This window comes from Vulpes lagopus, chromosome 15, assembly GCF_018345385.1.
Source record: "Vulpes lagopus strain Blue_001 chromosome 15, ASM1834538v1, whole genome shotgun sequence".
NCBI classification, from domain to species: domain Eukaryota; kingdom Metazoa; phylum Chordata; class Mammalia; order Carnivora; family Canidae; genus Vulpes; species Vulpes lagopus.
In genome coordinates, this window is record NC_054838.1 from 13,485,310 (window position 1) to 13,508,813 (window position 23,504).

At 33.9% G+C, this 23,504-nt stretch overlaps 1 protein-coding gene across 5 annotated transcripts in view; it reads left to right on the forward strand.

Annotated features, from left to right (window-relative positions):
- The window catches only part of BTBD10 (BTB domain containing 10), a 78,068-nt gene that overhangs the window by 23,280 nt on the left and 31,284 nt on the right, over window positions 1-23,504 (forward strand). For 3 of the 5 annotated variants that reach the window (XM_041729959.1, XM_041729958.1, XM_041729961.1), the window contains exon 2: window positions 1,085-1,242. The exons of 1 other annotated variant lie outside the window; for it this stretch is intronic. In XM_041729959.1, the coding sequence (XP_041585893.1) occupies window positions 1,142-1,242 (101 nt within the window). In that variant the 5' untranslated portion in view covers window positions 1,085-1,141. Of the gene's footprint in view, window positions 1-1,084; window positions 1,243-5,322; window positions 5,907-23,504 lie in introns of those variants that run through there. One more of the 5 variants, XM_041729960.1, reaches the window with a different exon arrangement.

The following is a 23,504-nucleotide window of genomic DNA, read 5'->3' on the forward strand; positions in this document are numbered from 1 at the left end:
CCCTCCTCCTTTCCCTCTATCGAATGCATTTTGGAAAAGTGTATAGAAAGCATACAGGAATGGGTCAGGAAACCTGGGCCCTGGTCCAAATTATAGAACTTTGTTCTAATTGTTTCACCTTATTTGGTTTTTCTTTTGGTATTTGCAGTCTCTAAAAGTCAAATTTGACCTACTATTTCCAAATAAAATATTCCAACCTGAGCATTTTTAAAGATCAACACTTCATTTTGTAGTATAAATTCTCATTGTTCTTTATAATCCTGCCATTTACCAACATTGTAACCTTTTGCAAAGTAACTGAACTACTGAGATTGTTTTCTGTTATGGGGATTATAAAATGATTGTGAGGATTAAATTGGATAGTGAAATATACTTCAAAATACTTAGTTCAGGTATTCTGTAAAGCTATTGTTAGTTTTCTTATAATTTTAAGAGAGTAGTAGAAATAACAGTCACAAGTCTCATAGGACAAGGCATGAAATATCTGAATCCTATCAATACAATATTTTTGTGGTGATTACAATGTAAGGAAACATGATGTTACATTCTTTTATTTTTGAGCCCACACTAAGTTTCTATTCAGGGTCTTTTAACTTGGTTACAGAAATAACAACTTTATTATTTGATTATACTAGATGCTTTATTAAGCCTCTTAAAACTTTCAGTAATTAAGAAATGTATTGCAGGTGAAATTCTGTCTGAAATAATAATTCTCTGGAATTGTTTTGCCTTTTTTTGGTTTGATATTAGTATTTGGAAACATGAGGTATCCAGATGACAATTAAGAATATTTACTAAATGTAAAAAAAAAAAAAAAAAAGAATATTTACTAAATGTAAATAGCATACTATTAAACTGTTGCATAGGGGGTAGCAGATTTAATAGGAGAGTCAAATGAAAAGTACCTAAAAAGACTTCTGGTGTTTATATTAATCTCGTTTGTGGCATTTTGTATGTCTAATATTTTATAATCCTGTTCATCACTTTAAAAATATGTCACAGTAACTCAGAAAGTATGTAAAATTCTTGACTATTTTATTCTGCGTGGAATAGATTTAAAGGTCAACACTACTCTTTTATGTAGGTTATGGGTGCTACATATGTGCTTTCAGAGCAGTAGTGTGAGGAAGCTTGAAGTGGGATGGCAGGACGGCCTCATCCTTATGACAGTAACTCCAGTGATCCAGAGAATTGGGATCGGAAATTGCATAGTAGACCTCGTAAACTTTATAAACATTCAAGGTAGGTAGAAAATATGTATTTCATATATCAAAGCTCTGATAAAATGGACTTTTATAAAGAATCAAACTGCATCTGGTTGTGGCAAGTCCTGTCAGGATGGGGGCTGGTTTCCAAAAAATAATGAATATTTGCATTTCTCCTTAAAAAAACTTTTACAGAAACATTTCTTTCTTTTTAATCTTCTTATATTTGTATTTATTTGAATTTTTGTTTGTTTCTCAGTAATGTTAAAATCTCCTTGGTCAACCTTAGTAATAAATGCTATAATTAATTAGACTCTGAACTCTGGCAAGACAGATTAGTTCTTTGTATTTAAAACTCTCTAATCGGAATTTATTTTGTGTTCTAAATACATTGTGTGTATAGATTATGCATAGTACTTTATAAGCTATGTCATACTGTGTTGTCATCTTGATACTAAAGGGAAAATCAGTCTGCAGTGACTCTATTTAAAGTTTGATGCATTAAATGAAATTAGTCTAAAAAATTTCTGCCCATTTGTATATTGTATGTAAAGCTTTCATTTTGTACTGTGTGACTTAATGAGGAAACCCTCATTTAGGACACTTTATGATTTAATATTTTAAGGTGTTAATTGACAGCTCATAAACCTCACATACTACAGGTATGTAAGCATGTTTTCATAGAGCATTGTACTTCATAAATATTTACTTAGGGGATATTATCAAACATTTAACTCACTTGAATGTAAAATTCTCCTATTCATTGATAACTGTTACCATTTTTCTTAAAAAAATAAAAACATGTGGTACTGAAATCCTTTTTGTAATTTTAAAGAAATAAAGTACTTTTTCAGGTACTTTTAAACTATATACCATACCTAGAAAATATGAGTAACTGGTACTTTTTAAATCTCCTGACAAGATGTCTATCTTTATTGTGGACTTTTAATGTGGTGAGGAAAAACTTAAGTTGATGTATTAATTTATAAGTGCACACCAATGGTATGAGTGGTTTTGGTTTATTTCATTTTTTGGGTGTGTGGGTATGTATGTGTGCTTCAGCTGGTGCTCTAGTACTTTTTTTTCCATCCTGCTTTATTATATGGATAATTTGTCTTTGAGATTAAAGAATTTTATCTGTGTAAGTGTAGGATAATTTTATCTGCTATGTTGTATGCATTTTTCCAGATGAACTGTATGTTATTCTTCCTAGTTCTTAATACTTTTCTGCTAACGTACAGTACTGCATTACATATGAAGGGATGACAAGGTGAAAATAAGCTGTTGTTTGCTTTATAAAAGGTAAATGCATACAATGAAGAAAATTTATAAAAACTAATAGTACTTTTTCATTCCTCTTATTTCAAAAATAACAAACATAGCTGTTCTTGATATTTATAGCATCAGTAACTTTTTGGTGCTCTCCTTAGGTAGACTGCAGCAATATTGGTTAAGTTAAAAATATTAAAGAGAAATAGAAAATAAATATCAATACATTATTTGTTTTTAGTGTCAAGACCGTGAAATCCTTTGAGCTTATTTTAACCTCATTTATGAAAATTCTGCCTAAGGGAAAATAGCTTATTTTTAGAGACCTCTTGTTCTTATGCACTGATGATACTTTAAAAATATTTACAATTTGCCCTCCAAAAGTTTTTTTTTAAGTTGATATTAAAATAATTGGGAAGTTTTAAAAACTAACAATTAACAAGTATTGTTGAGGTACTGCACTCATTTTAGGAGAGATTCAGAAATTTGTTGGTGTACCATCATGGAATGCTTTAATACCACATAGGGAACAATTAGAGGACAGCAGGGCACCAAACTGGTAGTGAGTTGTAGTAAAATTAGAGTTCAAAGAAGGAATCAATAAAAAAAAAAACAAAAAAAACAAAGAAGGAATCAATATCAACTTGAGTAGATGAAAATAAAACTTGAACCTAATCTTTGAATGATTAGATAGATGACAGGTATTCCTGCCAGGGACTTCTGGAGATAACTTTGACTAGATTTGAAGGTGGAGGTCTATGAATAGTATTAGAGTCCCATTGACAAATGAAAAAAAAAAAAATGAGGTTAATAAATTTGCCCAAGACCATCTAACTTCTCAATGGCAAACCTAAAATTTATAAAACAAGTTTCTCATTCTTTTTGTTAAGATTTTCAGTAACTTATGGTATATTTTAAATACATATAAAGTAGAGAAAACAGGTATAATAAACCTCTCTGTACCTCTCAGCTTCAAGTTATATCAACTCTTGGCCATTTGTGTTTTATCTGTGCTTCTACCCTTCTCTCATCCTTTTTTTTTTTTTTTTTTTTTTTGTGTGTATTTTATTTAGGGCTATTTGGGCAATAGAAGGCTGGATTAAACACTGGCTTAAGTTAGAGATTTATTTTTCTTGTATGTAAATTCACAGATCAGGCAATGAATGCCTGATATGGATTTAGTGGCTTAAAGATCAAAAAATCTCTGATTTTCTTGGCTTTCTCTCGTGATCACAAGATGGTTTACTATAGCTCCAGGCACCATGTCTACCTTCCAGAGAAGAATGAGGTTGAAGGGAGAAGGGACATTAAGAAAGGGGTTTCATTTATATTAGTGAATTAAATTTCTCAGAAATTTCCAGCAGGCATCTGCTTATAAATCATTGGCTAGAACTATGTTATATGGTCTTCTCTGGATCATAGAGGCTAAGAAATGTAGGTGGGCACATTGCCACCTCAAACAGAGTTGGGGATTTAAGTTTATAAAAAGAAAATGTCTCCATCTGTTTTGGCATCTATAACGGAATACCATAGATTGGGCAGCTTATAAACAAATTTATTTCACATGGTTCTGGAGGCTAGAAAGTCCCAAGTTCAGGGTACTGACACATTTGATATCTGGAAAGGATTCACTTCCTGGTTCAAGATGACTGTCTTTTTGCTGTGTTTTCTTTCACATGGTGGAAGGGATTAGGGATCTCTCTGGGGTCTTTTTTATAAAGTATTAACCCAATTTATGAAGGCTTTGCCCTCAAGACCTAATTACCTCCTCACTTTCAAATACTATTACATTGGAGGAATACATTTCAATATTTGAGTTTTGGGGGATACAAACATTTAATCTTTAGCAGTAAAGAAATAAGCATATTTTATTGACTCAGTTTTTGTGCGTAATTTTTGAAAATTGTTATGTAAATTTATATTTTGCTCTATTCATATTTGGGAACTGCCTGGATTTTCCAGGTTTTTAATTTTTTTCTTGTACTTTTCCTTACCTTCAGGGATAAAAATAAATTTCTTGAATTCTAAAAGTAATAATAATAATTACTATATATGTGTGCTTACTGTTGAGATTTGAGGGCTTGGTGGGTATTGCCTTATGAGTTCATTTCCATCTAATAAACTTTAAGGTACTTTCTTTTCTGAATTTTTTTTTTAAATGTAGATTTGGTATGTATATAAAAGACAAGCTAATCTCAACAAAGATGGACTTCAGGGTGCCTGTGGCTTAAGCAAGTGCATACAAATAAATTAGTTAAAAAATTACTGAACTTTGTTTCTTTCTGAGTAGTTCTGTAGTTAATACTTGTATGGAGAAGTTTGTAGCTTGCTGAGAGGTTAAGTATTTCAGTTGAAGTGTGTTTGGTCTGAATTGAAACAACTTTCTTTAAATTATAAATTATAAGAGTTTTTGATATTTAAAAAGGAAAAAGAAAGCACCTTTTCTGTACAAGTGACATTACGATGGCTAGATTGACAATATGCCTACTAAAAGCTCTTGAATGCTTGAATTGGGTTGAATACAATTATTTAAAACTCAGATCTGCAGTCTGCTCAGGTTACTAAAGATAAACGCATCATACATTCAATATCAGACTTTGCCGCAAGGTTTCATTCCCACATACAAGTACGCATGCTCCTTTCTTCTGAGACTGCGTGAAGATTGAGCTTTACAGTTTCCTTTTTAAGTCACTTGGTAGTTCCAGCAATAGTTTAGAAATAGAAAAGTTTGGTTGCTTTAAAAAACAGTTTTTGAGTGGATTCTTAAGTACAATATTTTTTCTTTGATTTTAAAGAGAAGCTTTACTGCCCAGAACGGGTGTACAATAAAACATCGAAAGGAAAAAAGAAAGTTAGCTGCATCCTAGTTTTCTAAAATCTGGCAAGCTGGCACAGCTAGAATTAGCATTACAGATGGCATTTGACAACATAGCTACATATCACTAAGCCCTCATCTCCTGAGTTTTCTTCAGCTTGTCTATCAATTACAATATCCAATCGCTGCACAGAGATGGAGAAGTGGGATGATCACAGCTCACACGATGCTGTTTGGTTAGAAACGTCAGTGCTGCACAACCCACGGCTGAGTCAGTGTCTGTGAGAAAATGAACTGAATTAATATATAGAGGGGGTTGTATCTGAACATTTACAGCCTAAATAACCGCAATAGCATTATTACACAGTAGAGGGAGGAAAGCTAGAGGAAGTCTCTGGACAGGGGAGGTAGGGGGAGACTGGGAAATTTTCTGATTGTTCAGAGGATTCTTGAAGATGATGGAAATATCAGATGTGCTAAAGTTTCCTAGTAATGCCCAAGGATGCTGACCTGGCTTTCAGTGCTGCATTGTTTGAAAAAGCAGAGTCCCTTTATACTCTGATTTCAGAATTTTTTTCTTGTTTCTGTGTGTCTACCTTGGCATATACTAAAGTAAGGTGTGTATTCATTTATTACAAGATATCACTGGGCTGTAATTCTATACATCTATGAATATGAGAGAGATTGAGAAAGATATGTTTGGCCTTTGTTTCATTATGATCATTTACTTCTCTGGATGAAAAAGATCATATATCTTAATTGTCTTTTTCTTAATGGCAAATTATTTAAAAGAAATGGAGTGTGTTTTTATTGTTTTCATGGGTTTGATGCTTTGTTTTTTTATCTTGTTTAAAGTATTAGAATCTTCATGTAACTTGAATGTTTGGTATTGTTTTTTATGAATATCATAAAAAATTTAAGGAAAGGCTAATTTAAGATATTTTCAATATATTTGAAAATTTAATTCAAGATAGACAAATGAAATAGTTGAAATAATTTCCTAAAGAAGAGAGTAAATGTATTTTTTACTTTTGGATGAATTAGTGATTAGTGGAATCACTTATGTAGTAGTATTTTACAGAACTGAATATATTTGATAAATTTTAATTGGTTAAAATGACTTTTTTCTTAGTCTCTTAGAATGTAGACTGAATAGATGATCTAGATGCTGCCATTGAACCAGAGAGTAAATCAGATAAGTTTTTGGATTATCGCAAATTGATTTTCAGTCAGACAGAATTTCTAAATAAAGATAACTGTTTTTGCTTTGAGATTTTAAATCTTGACAAGTGACATTGCTTACTTTATTTGGAATTTTTAGCTCAATATTAAACACTTTGATTGTTTTCTTTTGTCTTTATCATTCCTGTTCTACTGACCCTTTATTTTGTAGGAATTTGGGAGAATATACATTTTTAAATTATTTTATTTTTAATATTTTTAAATCATAACAGCTTTTCCTTGAAATGAGAGGAAGTTCTTGTGATTTCCCCCATTTAATTTCTAGGAGTTAGAATGGTCATCTTGATGATTGTCACAACTTATTTATATGATTAAGGTATCTTGTGGTATGTTGTATTGGATTTTTTAAATTTTATTTTGTGGTTTGGTGTTCAGAAATGTTTTTCTAAGCTTGTTTTAGAAATAGAGTCATAAAAGCAGAAATCTTAAGCTAGACCTTTTTGTCTTATACTTTATAGAATATTTTTTCTGGTTTTGATTTTTAAAAAAATAATGCCTGTGTTTGTAAAAGTGATACATATTCATTACATGAATTTGATAAATATGGAAAGCATGTAAAAGAAAACAAAAATATTAAAGTATTTTTGATTATAGCTTAAATATTTTAGCATATAACCTATTTTTTGTGTATGTATAAAAATATAAAATCACGTATATTTAAAACTGGTTTTGAAGTATTACTACTATATGTACTGTTATATAACTCATTTTTTTTAACAATTAGTCATGAACATCCCCTATGTCAAAAAGTAGTCTTTTATAGCATAATTCTTAAGAACTGCATAGTGTTTTGTGTGTATATATTTTGTAATTTGTCAATTTGAGTTTTCCTGATTTTTGATTAGAGAGAAGATCATGATTCCACTGGGTAAATTTCTCTAAAAAAGGAAAAATGTCTTAGGGAGTTAAGTAAAAATGTAATTTTGATATTTTTCGGGCAGAGAAAGATCCTTAGTGTGACTACACAATTAACTCTTTAAAGATATGCACTACTTGTAAAAGCAAGCAAATAGCTAAGGTTGCCATAATAAAGTATAGAAAATAAATCTTTATAACAATTAGGAAAACAAGAGCTCAGATGAGCTAATGAGACTTTTAAATATTGCTAAGATCAACCAAGAGTTTCTTATATTACATTTAAAAAGGTAATTAAGGAAAGTGTAATAATAATGCCTGACAATGAAGGAAGAAAAAAATTCCTTAGCTCTTATTTATAAGCTTCTTTGTTAAAAAGGAAGAGCAAATTACTACCACCAATAATTACAACAAAGTGGACATTGTGAAGGAGGGCATAAAAATCAAGATAGAGATAGAAGATGAAGAATGTATCTAGTTAAATGAGTTTTCTAGGCCAGTTGAAACATCTTATATTTATAAAAGGAGTTGCCTGAAAAAATTTTAAAGTTAATGTATTATTTATGATTTCTAAAGGTTTTAGAATACCAGTGGAATAAAAGATGGGGGATTCTAGGTCTGATTTTGAGAAAAGTGGATTTTACAACAAAAAATGAAAAGGGTAGTTTATGACTAACTTGAAGAAAAATAGGTTAAAAATGATCCTGAATGGGTTTGCTAAAAATAGATTGTCAGAGCAATTTTCTGATATACTTAGTAGACTAGTAGCACTATAATGTATTTGGACTTAAGCTTAGTTTTTGGTAAAGTCTTTTTTTATATTCTTGGGTATATGGTGAAGGAAAAATGAATTGTTGTTTGTGTTAATCAGCACAGTTTTGATTTTGAATGACCTTACCCAAAGATTATTGATCTTGAAAGGTGGCTTTGTTTTTTGCTTTGCCTCATTGCACATCTGGAGAAGGCAAATTATCAAATTTATAGGGGACACTGAAAAAAGGATAGGAAATAATAAACTAAATGATCCAAAATGATCTGAGTTTGTATTGTTGGACTAAATTTAAATGATTTTTTTGGAGTATACATAAGGCCTGAAAAACACTAATATACGTTGTTAGCATGGCTTTACAACATCACACATGGAAAAGACCTGAGGGTGTTTTTTGGCAGTAAACTTGATACAAGAGTACAATATGGCGTTTATCATTCCATTTTCTCTCCCACCCTCCCTGCTAAAAAGAAAAAAAAATCATAATTGATGGAAAAGAAGGCTAGAGCCACTCTATTGTACACCAGAATATTATTGTCTTTTTAGTTCTATGTATATTCAAAGGAAGGATGTGAAGAAACTGGAAGCCATATAAGCTTAAGGAACTGATTTGAGGTCTTGGGGACAGCTCTGATTGATATTAAGGAATTTCATTATAAGACATATTTAGATATGTGAAGAGTTACCCTTTGGAAAGGACACTAGACTTAGTTTGAGTCAGACTTGTTTGAGATTGAAAGCATGAGCTCTGAAGTTGAACTGTTTAGTTCACATCTCAGACCTGCCATTTAATTTGCTATCTGATTTTAGGCGAGTTCCTTAGCCTTTAAGCTTCCATTTTCTCAACTGGGGATGGTTTTGAGGATTAAATGAAAATATATGTAAAGTGCTCAGAATTATACCTGGCATGTATTAAAGGCTCAGATCTTAGTGTTGTTATTATTATTGTTATTTGTTCTAGCAGGGCAGTGGTTTTCAACTAGTGGCATGATTTTGCCCTTCATTGGGCTTTGGCAATGTCTGAGGACATTTTTGGTTGTTAACAACTGGGAGGAGGGAAGGAGTTTTACTATCTAGTGGGTGGAGGCCAGGGGTGCTACTAAACATTCTACAATACACGGACAGTTCCCTGCAATAAATAATTAACTGATCTAAAACCCTGAACTAGAGTCTGATGACAAGGCTTATTTTTTTTATTTTTTAAAGATTTTATTTATTTATTCATGAGAGACACGGGGGGGGGGGGGGGCGGTGGGCAGAGAGAGGCAGAGACACAGGCAGAGGGAGAAGCAGGCTCTGTGCAGGGAGCCTGACCTGGGACTGGATCCCTGGTCTCTGGGATCAGGCCTTGGGCTGAAGGCGGCGCTAAACCTCTGAACCATCTGGGCTGCCCCAATGACAAGGTTTAATTAAGCTTTAATGATAAGAAAAATTGTAGAAGAGTCAGAGCTTTCCAAAGATTGAACAAAACTGCTAAAAAGAAAAACCAGGTTACCCTTTCCTGTCATTAAAAGCAGTAAGTCAGCCAATTCATGGGGACCTGGTTAATGAGACTCAGAAATTGGAGAGGTATTTGGATTACATTTTCTAAAAGGGTTTTCTTAAACTTAGATTCTATGTTTCTGTGGGTATTTCTCAAGATACTCAAGTGTATTGAATGACCGGTTATAAAGTGTGGCCTCTGATGCAAATTCTTTCATTCTTTAATTTTATCAATCTAACTTAGTTTTGCAGAGTAGTTTAGATTTTTAATTTTAATTGTTTTATTGCTTTTAAGTTTTAGTATGAGGATAGAGGAGGGAATTTAATGGAATAAGTTCAGTTTGTGTTTTTACAAGACCATTTAGAAGTACAAGTAATTGTGGAATTGCCATAATTTATTTCTAGAAACATGTTTTGTGAAACTGATTTGTTAAAATACTGATAACTGGACACATCTAAAATTAAAATTAAAATCTTGTATTTGTATTTCATACCTTTTTTCCCACTGGTTTATTTGTCCCCCTTTAGTAATAAGTAGGACAGATGCTCCAAAAGGTTTTTTAAAATAATTAAAATTTTTTGAAGCACTTTTAAATGTATGTGATTATATATGCATTATATTATCAATGAATAGCATATATAATATAATCATGAAAATAATATAATCATGAATAGAAAATAATATAATCATGAATAGCAACTTGCACGAAGTACCCAGTAAACATTTGAATGAATGACTATTGACTATTCAGTAGATACAAAATATATCTGACCATTAATTTAGATCTGTGCAATTTTTAATAGTGCTTAGCTACATGTATGTGTATATATATTTAAATTTGATTAATTGACATATAATGTATTACTAGTTTCAGAAGTAGAGGTCAGTTATTCATCAGTCTTATGTACACTCTATGCTCATTACATCACATGGCCTCCTTCATCTTGTTTTTTCACCCTCTTCCCCTATGATCCTCTGTTTTCATGATAATTGTCTTTCTCTGATTGACTTATTTTGTGTATATTTTGAAAGAGTTACTATTTTAGAGAATATGGGGGCTAGAAGGGGAAAGGGAGAGATATTAATAGTGGTATATATCCATTTTTAAAAAAGATTTATTCATTATTAGAGTGTGTGTGGAGTAGAGGGGGGAGGGTGGGAGAGAGAATTCCAAGCAGACTCCATGCTGCCTGACTTGGGGCTTGATCCCATGGCCCTGAGATCATGACCTGAGCTGAAATCAAGAGTCCTGACATTGAATAGAATGGACCACCCAGGTGGTCCTCGTGGTTAGCTCTATTTTAAAACTATTTTAAAAAATTTTCTATGGTAGGGAGTTGCTTAATGTCACTCCTAAGTATTAGTAGTTTCCAATTCCCAAATTTTTATCTCTAACCTGGACCTTTCCCCTCAACTTTAGACTTACGTGTCTGACACTTCTTATTTGATATCTGCATTTGGATGTTGAATAAACCTCTCTTTAACATGTCTTGATGTACCTACACTTTCCATACTTAATCTTCCCGCTCTCATTGTCATACAGTAATTGGAACTTCGATTATTCTGGTTGCTCAGACCAAAAATCAATCATCCTCGACTTCTCTGTCTCACCTTGTACATTTAATCTCTGAAATTTCAAAGTCTTACTATTCAAAATGTATAGTCTAGTCCACTCTTTGCCATGTGCCCTGCTATGGCCCTGGTCCAAGTCACTTCTGGCTCTCACCTGAATTATTAGCAGTAGCCTGTAAATTGATCATTTGATTCTACATTTGCATCCTTTCTTCCATTGTCTACTTGATCTAACATAAGTTAGATTGTGTAACTTACACTTCACTGGTACCCATATCCTGCAGATCAAAAACAAAACCTATTTATTTTTTAAAGTTTTAAAAAATATTTTATTTATTTTTATTTATTTAAGAGAGGGTGAGAGGAAGGGAGACGGAGTAGCAGACTCCCCATTGATCAGGGAGCCTGACCTGGGGCTTCATCCCAAAACCCAGAGATCATGACCTGAGCCAAAGGCAGACATTTAATTGACTGAGCCACCCAGGTGCCCTGCAAAAACCCTTTAAACATTTTTTTGAGACCCTTCATAATCTGTTCCTAGTTTTATTTCTCTGACCTCATCTTTTTTTTTTTTTTTTAAGATTTGTTTATTTGAGAGAGAGGGAGGGAGGGTGTGTGAGCAAGGGGGAGGGGCAGCGGGAGAAGGATAAGCAGACTCCTCACTGAATGCAGAGTGCAGAGCCTGATGTATGGCTTGATCCCACAACTGGAGATCACAACTTGAGCCAAAACCAAGAGTGAGATGCTTAACTGACTGCACCACCCAGGTGCCCCTGAGCTCATCTTTTAACATCGTCCTTGCTTTCCGTGCTTCTGCTATCCTGGCCTTCTTGAATGCCTTGAAAAAGTTAAAAATTACTCTTGCCATAGTGTCTTTGCACCCTCATATGTTCTCAAAGTTCTGTTTCTCTCTTCCTTAGATCTTTACTCAGACCTCTTCTCAGACAGTCCCACCTTGACCACTCTATGTAAGATAGAAACGTGTACTTCAAAATGACTCTCCGTCCTCTTTATCTGCTTCATTTTTTCCTCATAGCACTTGTCAGCATATAATATTTAATGTATTTGTTTGTACATATTCTGTGTTTTTCTCCCCTAGATTGTATTAATTTTTAGGGCACAGACTTTCTTGGTTATATCCATCAGTACTAGATAGTAAATAGCATATTATTGGATAAGTTTGATAGCATATCCGCGAATATTTGGTAGATTGAATGCAGTTAAAACAAATTTTTGGGATAAAGGATAGGAGGGTAAGAGTGCTTTTAGTTACTATAGTTTAGTTGTCATTGAATGTTGTAAGCACCTGATACCTATTGATGAATTAAAGCTATGCTATTTTTTAGAACTGAAAAAATTAGCAATATAACATTTAGATATAATTTTAATTCAGAGACTCCTCAGTTTGGAGAGGTGCTTGCCTAGCAACATCTTCCTTTATTAAAAAAGTTCAAGGGATCCCTGGGTGGCTCAGTGGTTTAGCGCCTGCCTTTGGCCCAGTGTGCGATCCTGGAGTCCTGGGATCGGGTCCCGCATCAGGCTCCCGGCATGGAGCCTGCTTCTCCCTCTGCCTGTGACACACTCTGCCTCTCTCTCTCTCTCTCTCTCTCTCTCTCTCTCTCTCTGTCTATCATAAATAAATAAATAATTCTTTAAAAAAAAAAAGTTCAAAAGCCAGGAAAAAAGTAATAGACATTTTGAAAGTCAAAAAATTTTCAAATTCCTTTGCTGTTTGCATGAAATTAGTTTTTATCAGTTGGAAAACTTGATTAGTAAAACGTTAAAGCTTTGCCCTTAAAGGTTACTTTCTTCCAGAATTTTTAGTATCTAGGTGTTCATTTGACTTCACAGAGAAGATGCTCTTAGAATGGTCATGCAACAGTATACAAACTTTCTTTTATTAAAATTCAGGTATTATTAACATATAATGTTATATTAGTTTCAGGTGTACAATCTAATGGTTCAACAATTCTGTAGATACCTCATTGCATGTCACAATACTCTCCTTTATCGATTCCTCCCATTCTCCCTACCCACCTCCCCCTCTGGCAACTACCAGTTTGTTCTCTGTATTTAAGAGTGGGTTTTTTTTGGGGGGGGGGGGGTGTCTCTTTTTTTATCTGTTTTGTTTCTTAAATTCCACACGTGAGTGAAATCATATGGTATTTGACTTTCTCTGAATGACTTATTTCACTTACATTATACCCTCTAGGTCCATCCTTGATGTTGCAAATGGCAGGATTTCATTCTTTTTTATATCCATTGTATGTATGTATGTGTATATCTATATACACCGCATCTTTATCTATTCACCTATCAGTGGATGCTTGGGTTGCTTCTATTATCTTGGCTATCGTAAATAATACTTTGGTAAACATAGGGGTGCATTTATCTTTTTGTATTTTCTTTGGGTAAATACCCAGCAGTGGAATTACTGGATAATAGGATAATTCTATTTTTAATTTTTGAGGAACCTTCATACTGTTTTCCACAGTGGCTGCACCAATTTTCATTCCCACGAACAGTGTACAACAGTTCTTTTTTCTGTGGAACTTCCTTGCTTCTGCCTTTCTAGAGTTGCTGACATGTCTGACAATGGGATTTTTAAGAAGAGAGAGAGGTTAGGACTAGTATTAAGGCTACTTTTGGGCTATATTTCTTGCTGTGGTTGTCTTTAGTGGGGAAATCTGGGATTTAAGTATCATTTAAAATATTTCTGTGGAAAAAAATGGATCAAACCACATACTTACAGTTGACTTTTGAGAGCATAGTTCAGTCCTCATTTGAGAGCTGCCCTTTTCAGTAATTAGCCTTTGTTCCTTGGGGAACTGATCATGTATTAAGCAGAACAAAAAGCTTATATAAAGGCTAATGGACAAAAAAGGGGAAAGATGAGAGAAGTTTGCATTAAATCTGTTGAAGGTAGATTTAGAAGTTTGATAGCATTTCTTCTATCATCCCAGTTACTGACATTTAGCATAGGAATGGGAAACATTTTCTCTAAGGGGTTGAATAGTAAATATTTTTGGCTCTGTGGACTACACAGTCTGTTGCAGTCACTCACTTTTGCCATATAGAGTGAAAACGGCCGTAAACCATGTATAAATGAATGGATGTAGTCGTGTTTTAATAAAACTTTATTTACAAAATCAAGTAATGGGTTGCATTTGGCCCATGAGCCATGGTTTTGCATCTCTTAACACCTTAAAAATGCTTATAAAAGCACATGCAAATTAAGCGCTTAACAATATATTAATATGAAATAAAAGGCTTAGTTAAGAATGCTAAAACATAAGATTATACTTGTTACAGTAATAAAAACAGCTTAATTTTCCCCAAAATAAAAATATGATTTAAAATTGTTTAAGATTTTATTTATTCATGAGAGAGAGAGAGAAACAGAGACATATGTAGAGGGAGAAGCAGACCCCTGTGGGGAACCTCATGTGGGACTTGATCCCAGGACCCTGATCCCAGGACACCCATCCCAAGACCCCAGGATTACGACATGAGCAGAGGTAGATGCTCAACCGCTGAGCCACCCAGGCACCCCAAAATACTGCTTTTTTTTTTTTAAGGACAGACTAATGGATAGGAACATGTAATGCAATTTACAAGGATGCTTACCTCATGTTAAAGAAAAAGTAGATGTTAAAACCTTGATTAAATGTTGAAAGCAACTTGTAAAGCTCTGTATCTCAGTATGTGTACGCGCGCGCACACACACACGGTAGTGTTTGACAAGGAATAAACTCAAGGAGAAATGCTTAGATACTATATATACCTCAAAACTTCAGCTAAATTCAACAGATGTTAATAAGGTGCACCAGGTTATGATAGTTGCTGGAACTGTTTAAAGATATGTAATATAATTCCTCAAACTAGGAAAGTGCTACCACATATGGTACCATTTGTATTCTACATAAGGGTGCCACATATAAGTGAATACGATTAACTTTGTAGGTATTTTACTTTTGTGTATTTGTTACAACTAGTATCTGTTGGATAGCAGCAGTGCTTACTAATAGTTACTTCTGGAAATTTTTCATGTATAATTTCCTTCCATTTTCTCTGTTCTCTCTGAACATAATCATTTGAATGTTGAGCTACATTCATCAGTTCTCTAATTTTCTCACCCTTTCTTATTTTCTATTCTTTGTCTTTCTTTTATTCCCAATTTAATCTTTTGGTAACCTTCTGGTAACCTTTAAAAGCTTCTGCTCTTGTGTTTTGAATTTCTGAGAACTCTCATTCTCTCTCTCTTAACAGTATCCCTCTCCTTGTGTTAAGGAAATAATATCTCTTCAAATCAGAGTTTATTAATTGTAGTTTTGCTTTTTTTTGTCTCTGCATTGTCTATTGCCTTTTTTGTTACGTTTGTTAAACTTCTTCTTGTGAAACAGTTTTAGATTGACAAGAAATTGCAAGTATTGTCCAGTGATTTCCTTGGTTCTCTTCACCCAGCTTTCCTTAATAACATCTCACATAAGTGTAGCACATTAACAAACAAGGAAATTGACATTGGTACAATATACAATACATAAACTGCAGACATTGATTTTTATATGACCTTCTTTTTTCTGGTGTATATTCTGTAATATTTTATCAAACGTATAGATTAGTGTAACTGCCTCCACAATTAGGATACAGAATGTTGCCATCACCACAAGCAGACTCCCTCATGCTGTCTCTAGAGGCACATCCTTTCCTCCTATTGTTAACCTCTGGCAACCCCTGATTTGTTCTCCATCACTATCAAAATTTTGTCATTTTGAAAATATTAAGTAAATGTAATCAGATAGTGTGTAAACTTTTGGGTTTGGGTTTCTTCATTTCATATAATAACCTTGCATCCATTCATATTGTTGTACATGTCAGTAATTCTTTTTTAATTTTGGAGTACTACATTCCCTGGATGTACACAGTTTATTTATCCTTTCAGAGTGGCATGGTTTTTGTTATATACTTTGCAATACTGGTGGGCTTTTCAATTCTATACATATTACTTTACTATTTTTCCCCCTGCAGGAGTTTTTTAGTTTCATTGAACAAAATGAAGGAGACTCTTAAAATTCTCTTCAGTCTTTAGGAACTTGCCTGCCATTGCAATCTGTTGCCATAATTGGAAATTTTAAACAAATTAGGTGGCAGGGTCATAAGCAGAAATTCATACAAAATGAATATTCTGAAATTTGATATAAATAGATACTTGCTTTTGAGGGTGAACATTTTAGTAAGATTTAAGTATTTAAATCTCATTAAAGCAGTTGATTGACCTCATGCTTCAAAGCATGATTTTAAAGTGAAAAATTGGTGTAAGATAAATAGCATTATTAGCTTATAAAGTTGCAAGATTTAAAAATGGAAATGTTTTGATTTGGCGGTAGGATTTGTGGTTTGCTTACATAACAAGAGATGCTGTGAGTGATCTTTCTTATTAATGAAAATTGTGATTGTAAGTACTATTGGGCAATAAATCTGTGAGGTTTTCAAGTGGTGATCAGTTGGAGATAGCAGTTGTTTTGAATCTTATTGTAGGAATGCTTTTGGTTTCATGAGGACATGAACAATATTATAAGAGGGAATGCAAGAATCTATGTTGGTTATTGAAAGAGAATTCAGAATTTATTAGAAGAAAGGCATGACTTTTATAAGTGTTACTGAAATGATTAACTAGAAACTTCCTGGGAGAATAGCCTTAACCAAGCCATGTTTCAGCCAAGGGGCCAGTTCTAGTTCTGGTGTAGAATTTGGTAAATTTTGATATAGGTACCCACTTATGAAACTTCAGTGCAATCAGGAGATGAACGTATTCATCACATCCAAAAGTTCCCCTGAGGTCTTTAATTTTAATTATTATTATTATTTTTAAAGATTTAAAGATTTATTTATTCATGGGAGACACACTCAAGAGAGAGGCAGAGGGAGAAGCAGTCTCTGTGTGGGGAGCCTGACGTGGGACTTGATCCTGGGACGCTGGGACCCTGGGACCTGGGGACCACGTGCTGAGCCAAAGGCAGACAACCACTGAGCCACCCAGGCATCCCCCTTTCTTTTTTTAATTGAAGTATGATTAACATATGTTAGTTTCAAGTGTAAACACATTGATTCAACAATTCTATATATTCATTCAGTGCTCCAGGTACATATGATGTTTATATATATATATTTAAGATTTAATTCATGAGAGACACAGAGAAAGAGGCAGAGGGAGAAGCAGGCTCTCTGCAGGGAGCCTGTTGGGGAACTTGATGCTAGGATCCTAGGATCATGCCCTGAGCCAAAGGCAGTTGCTCAACCACTGAGCTACCCAGGCGTCCCAATTACTACAATATTATTGACTGTATTCTTTATGATGTACTTTCCATCTCTGTGACTTATAACTGGAAATTTGTATCCCTTAATGCCCATTATCTATTTCACTCATCCCCCCTACTGACTCCCTCTCTGGGAGCCACCAGTTCTCTATATTTCAGTATCTGTTTTTTGGGTTATTTTCCATGTTCATTTGTTTTGTTTTTTAGATTCTGCATGTAAGGGAATCATAAGGTATTTGTTTCTTTCTGACTTACTTCATTTAGCATTATACCCCCTAGGTTCATTCCTATTGTTGCAGATGGCAAGATTTCATTTTTTTTTTTTTAAAGATTTTTAAATTTATTTATCCACGAGAGACACAGATAGAGAGGCAGAGACACACACAGGCAGAGGGAGAAGCAGGCTCCATGCAGGGAGCCCGACGTGGGACTCGATCCCGGGTCTCCAGGATCAAACCCGGGGCTGAAGGCGGCGCAAAACCGCCGAGCCACCCGGGCTTTTCCCAGATTTCATTCTTTTCTATAGATATATTCTGTTATAGGAAACCTGGGTGGCTCAGCGGTTTGGCGCCACCTTCGGCCCGGGGCGTGATCCTAGAGACCCAGGATCGAGTCCCACGAGTCCCACGATGGGCTCCCTGCATGGAGCCTGCTTCTCCCTCTGCCTGTGTCTCTGCCTCTCTCTCTCTCTGTCTCTCTCTGTCTCTCTCTGTCAATAAATAATTTATGTATTCATGTCTCTCGTGAATTTATGTATTCATGTCTCTCTGTTATAGTATGTACTACATTTTCTTTATCCATTCATGTATCATTGGATATTTGGGTTGCTTCCATATCTTGGCTTTTGTAAATGATGCTGCAGTAAACATAGGAGTACGTATATCTTTTTGAATTAATTCTTTTGAGGAACATCCACCACTGTTTTCCACAGTGGCTGAACCAACTTACATTCCCAACAACTGTGCAGGAGGGTTCCTTTTTCTCCACATTTTCAACAACGCTTATTTCTCAACTTTTTGATTTTAGCCATTATGACTGGTGCAAGGTGATATCTCATTGTGGTATTGATTTGCATTTCTCTGATGATTAGTGATGTTAAGCATCTTTTCATGTGTCTGTTGATCATCTGAATGTCTTTGAAAAAATGTCTACTTCTGCCTATTTTTTAATCACATTATTTGGGGGTTTTTTTTGGTATTGAGTTGTCTTCATATATTTTGGATATTAATGCCTTATCAGATATATCATTTGTAAGTATCTTCCCCCATTCAGTAGGTTGCCTTTTTGTTTTATTGATGGTTTCCTTTGCTGTACAAAAGCTTTTTATTTTGGTGTATTTCAAATAGTTTAATTTTACTTTTGTTTCCCTTACCTGAGGAGGCATATTCATAAATATGTTGCCGAGGTCCAATGTCCAAGAAATTACTGCCTATGTCTTCTTTTAGGAGTATTAATCCTTTTCACATTTTTTCTTTTAAAGATTTTATTTATTTGCTCATGAGAGACACACACAGAGAGAGAGAGAGAGAGAGAGAGAGAGAGAGAGGCTCAGAGAGACAGGCAGAGGGAGAAGCAGGCTCCATGCAGGGAGCCTGATGTGGGACTCGATCCTGGGTGTCTCCAGGATCACGCCCTGGGCTGAAGGAGGTGCTAAACCGCCAGGATCACGCCCTGGGCTGAAGGCAGTGCTAAACCACTGAGCCAACTGGGCTGCCCACCGTCTTGCATTTTGATTTTTATTTTTGTGTATGGTGTAAGTAAATGGTTCCATTTTTTATTCTTTTGCAGGTAGCTGTTCAGTTTTCTCTGTACCAGTTATTGAAGAGACTGTCTTTTCCCCATTGTATATTCTTGCCTCCTTTGTTGTAGATCAATTAACCATATAAGCATGAACATGTTTCTGGGCACTCAATTCTGTTCCATTGGTCTTTATGTCTGTCTTTGTGGCTGTACCACATGGTTTTGATTACTGTAGCTTTGTAGTGTATCTTGAAATCTGGGATTGTGATACTTCCAGCTTATTCTTTTTCAAGATTGCTCTGGCTATTTAGAGTTTTTTGTTGTTCCATACAAATTTTAGTATTATTTGTTCTGGTTCTATGAAAAATGGTATTGGTATTTTGATAGGGATTCCATTGAAGTTGTAAATTGTTTTTGGTAGTATGGACATTTTAATGATACTCTTCCAATCCATGAGCATGGAATGTCTTTCCATTTGTGTCGCTTTCAATTTCTCTCATCAGTGTTTTACAGTTGAGTATAGATCTTTTAGTTCTTTGATTAAGTTTATTCTTAGATATTTTATTCTTTTTGGTGCAATTGTAAATGGGATTGTTTTCTTAATTTCTCTTTCTGCAGCTTTGTGTTATTAGTGTATAGAAATGGAACAGATTTCTGATACTGATTTGTGTCCTGCAACTTTATTGATTTCATTTATCAGTTCTAATAGTTTTTTGGTTGAGTCTTTAGGGTTTTCTTTATATACTATCTTGTCACCTACAAATAATGAGTTTACGTCTTTTTTTAATTATTATTTTTTTTATTTTTTTCTTTACCAATTTGAATTTTTTTTTCTTGTGTGATTGTTGCAGCTAGGATTTCCAGTACTATGTTGAATAAAAGTGTTCAGAATGGATATCCTTATTCCTGATCTTAGAGGACAAGCTCTCAGTTGTTGTTTTTTTAAAGATTGTATTTATTTGAGAGGGAGAGAGACCATAGAGGGAGAGTGAGAGGGAGAAGCAGACTCCTTGCTGAGTGAAGAACCCAATGTGGGGCTTCATCCCAGGACCCTGAGATCAAGACCTGAGCCAGAGGCAGATACTTAACCAAACTTAACCATCCAGGCTCACCAGGCTCTCAGTTTTTTACCATTAAATATGTTAGCTAAGGGTTTTTCACATGGCTTTTATTATGTTGAAGTTCGCTCCCTCTAAACCTGCTTTGTTGAGAGTTTTTATCCTGAATGGATGTTGTAGTTTGTCAAATGCTTTCTCTGAGATGATTATATGGTTTTTATCCTTTCTTTTGTTAATGTAACGTATCACATTGATTGATTTGCAAATATTGAACCACCTTCCATCCCTGGTAAACTTTACTTGATTGTGGTAAATTACCTTTTTAATGTTTTGCTGAATTCAGTTAATATTTTGTTGAGAATTTTTTGCATTTATATTTATCAGAGATCTTGGCCTGTAGTTTTCTTTTTCTGCAGTATTTTTGTCTGGTTTTGGTATCAGGATAATGCTGGTCTTGTCGAATTAATTTGGCAGTTTTTCTTTCTCTTCTATTTTTTGGAATAGTTTGAGAAGAATACAAATTAGCTCTTCATGTTTGGTAGAATTCACCTTGGAAGCCATCTGGTCTTGCACTGTTCTTTGTTGGGGATTTTTTGATTACTGAATCAATTTCATTACTAGTAATTGATTTGTTTAGCTTTTCTATTTCTTCCTAGTTTTGAAAGGTAATATGTTTCTAGGAATTTATCCATTTCTCCTAGGTTGTCCAAATTTGTTGGCATACAGTTTTTCATAATCTTTTATAATTCTTTGTATTTCTGTGGTGTTGGTTATTTTTCCTTCATTTCTGATTTTATTTATTTCAGCCTTTCTGTATTTTTCTTGGTGAATCTGGCTAAAGGCTTATTAATGTTTATCTTTTTAGGGAATCAGCTCCTGATTTCATTGATCTTCCTTACTGTTTTTTAATCCTCTATTTTATTTATTTCTGCTCTAATCTTTATTATTTCCCTCCTGCTAGCTTGGGGCTTTGGTTGTTCTTTTTCTAGCTTTTGAGTTGCTTACTTGAGATTTTTCTTGTTTCTTTAAGTAGGCCTCTGATGCTATAAACTTCTCCCTTAGAACTGCCTTTCTTGTGTTCCAAAGATATGGGCTGTTGTGTTTTCATTTTCATTTGTCTCCATCTCCATGTATTTTTTAATTTCTTCTTTGTTTTCTTGGTTGACCTATTCATTGTCTAGTAGCATGTTGTTTAGCCTCCATGTATTTGTGTCTTTTTCTGGATTCTTTTTTGTGATTGATTTCTAGTTTCATACCCTTGTGGTTGGAAAAGATGCTTAATATTTCAGTCTTCTTAAATTTATTGAGACTTGTTTTGTGGCCTAACATGATTTGTCTTGTAGAATGTTCCATGTGTACTCGAAAAAAATCTGTATGTTGCTGGTTTTGGATGGAATGTTTGTCTGTCTGGTCTAATGTGTCATTCAGTCACAGTTTCCTTGTTGATTTTCTGTCTGGATTATCTGTATATTGATGTAAGTGGGGCATTAAAGTCCCCTATTATTGTATTATTTTCAATTTCTCCCTTTATGTCTGTTAATAATTGTTTTATGCATTTAGTTGCTCCTATGTTGGGTGCATGGATATTTATAATTGTTACACCCTCCTGTTATATTGATCCCTTTATCATTTTGAAGTGCCCTTCTTTTTCTCTTGCTACAGTCTGTTATTCTGTTCTCTTCTATTTTACTCTTATTTTACTTTATTACTTTTTGCTACAGTGTTTTAAAATCTTTTATTTGATATAAGTAATGCCACCCTGGGTTTTTTTTTTCCCCACTTCTGTTTGCATGGTATGTTTTTCACTTTCAATCTGTACATGTGTTTAGGTTTGAAGTGAGTCTCTTGTAGGCAGTATATAATGGGTCTTGTTTTTTTATCCATTCAATCATGAGTGTCTTTTGATCAGAATCATTACTCCATTTATATTTAAAGTAATTATTGATAGGTATGTACTTATTGCATTTTTGTTCATTGTTTTCTGGTTGTTTTTTTAGTTCTCTGTTTCTTGTTCTCTTCTTTCATCATGGTTTGATGGTTTTCTTAGGTGTTATGCTTAGATTCTTTTTATTTTTTGTGCATCTATTATAGGTTTTTGGTTTATGGTTACCATTAGGTTCATATAACATTTTACGTGTATAGAAGTTTATATTAAGTTGATGGTCACTTAAGTTCGAACATGTTCTAAAAGCACTAGATTTTTATCCTTCCTCCACATTTTAGGTATGTGATGTCATATTTACATCTTTTTATTTTGTATATCCATTGACTTGAGTTTTGTGGCTATGATTGATTTTACTACTTTTGTGTTTCAACTTCCATACTAAATTTATAAGTGATTAATCTACTACTTTTATTATATGTTTGCTTTTAACTATGAAACTTTCTTTGATAATGTTCTTCTAGTTGTGGCCTTTTCAAAGACTTCTCCTTGGGGTCCTTTCTAACTCTTTCCTTCTGCCTCATTCAGTCCCCATATCCGTGCTCATACAAGCACCAGTATATTTTCTGACGCTAAACAGTAGTTTGTGTTTCCTAGAACTTGGTATAAATGTGTCCTTTTTTATTGTATGCATACAGCACAAATTATTTATCCAGTTCATAAACATTTAGGTTGTTTCTAGTTTGGGCTGTTACAAATAAAGCAACTAACAGTGTTTGTATCTTTTTTGCAGAGATATGCTTTTATTTCTTTTGAGTAAATAGGTCAGATGGAATGGCTGGTCATATGGATAGTATATATTTAACTTCTAAGAAACTTTCAAACTGTTTCCCAAAACAGTTTTTAAAGTTATGGTACCATTTTACATTACCATCAGGAATCTGTGACAGTGTCATTTTATACAGGTATTCTTCAACACTTGATATAGCATTCTTTTTATTTAGCCATTCAAATAGATGTGAAATGGTGTTAATTTGCATTTCCTTAATGAGTGATGATGTTCAGCTTCTTTTCATGTACTTATTTTTTTCATCTGTATATCTCAGATTTTTTACACAATGAGAATGCTTTATATTTTAGAGACACGTTCTTTATCAGGTATGTGATTTCACTCTAACAGTGTTTTTTGAAGAGCAAAATTTTTTAAATTTTGATGTAGCTCCAATTCATCAGTTTATTTATTTACTTATTCTTAGAGAGCAGAGAGAGAGAGAGAATCTTAAACAGGCTCTACACC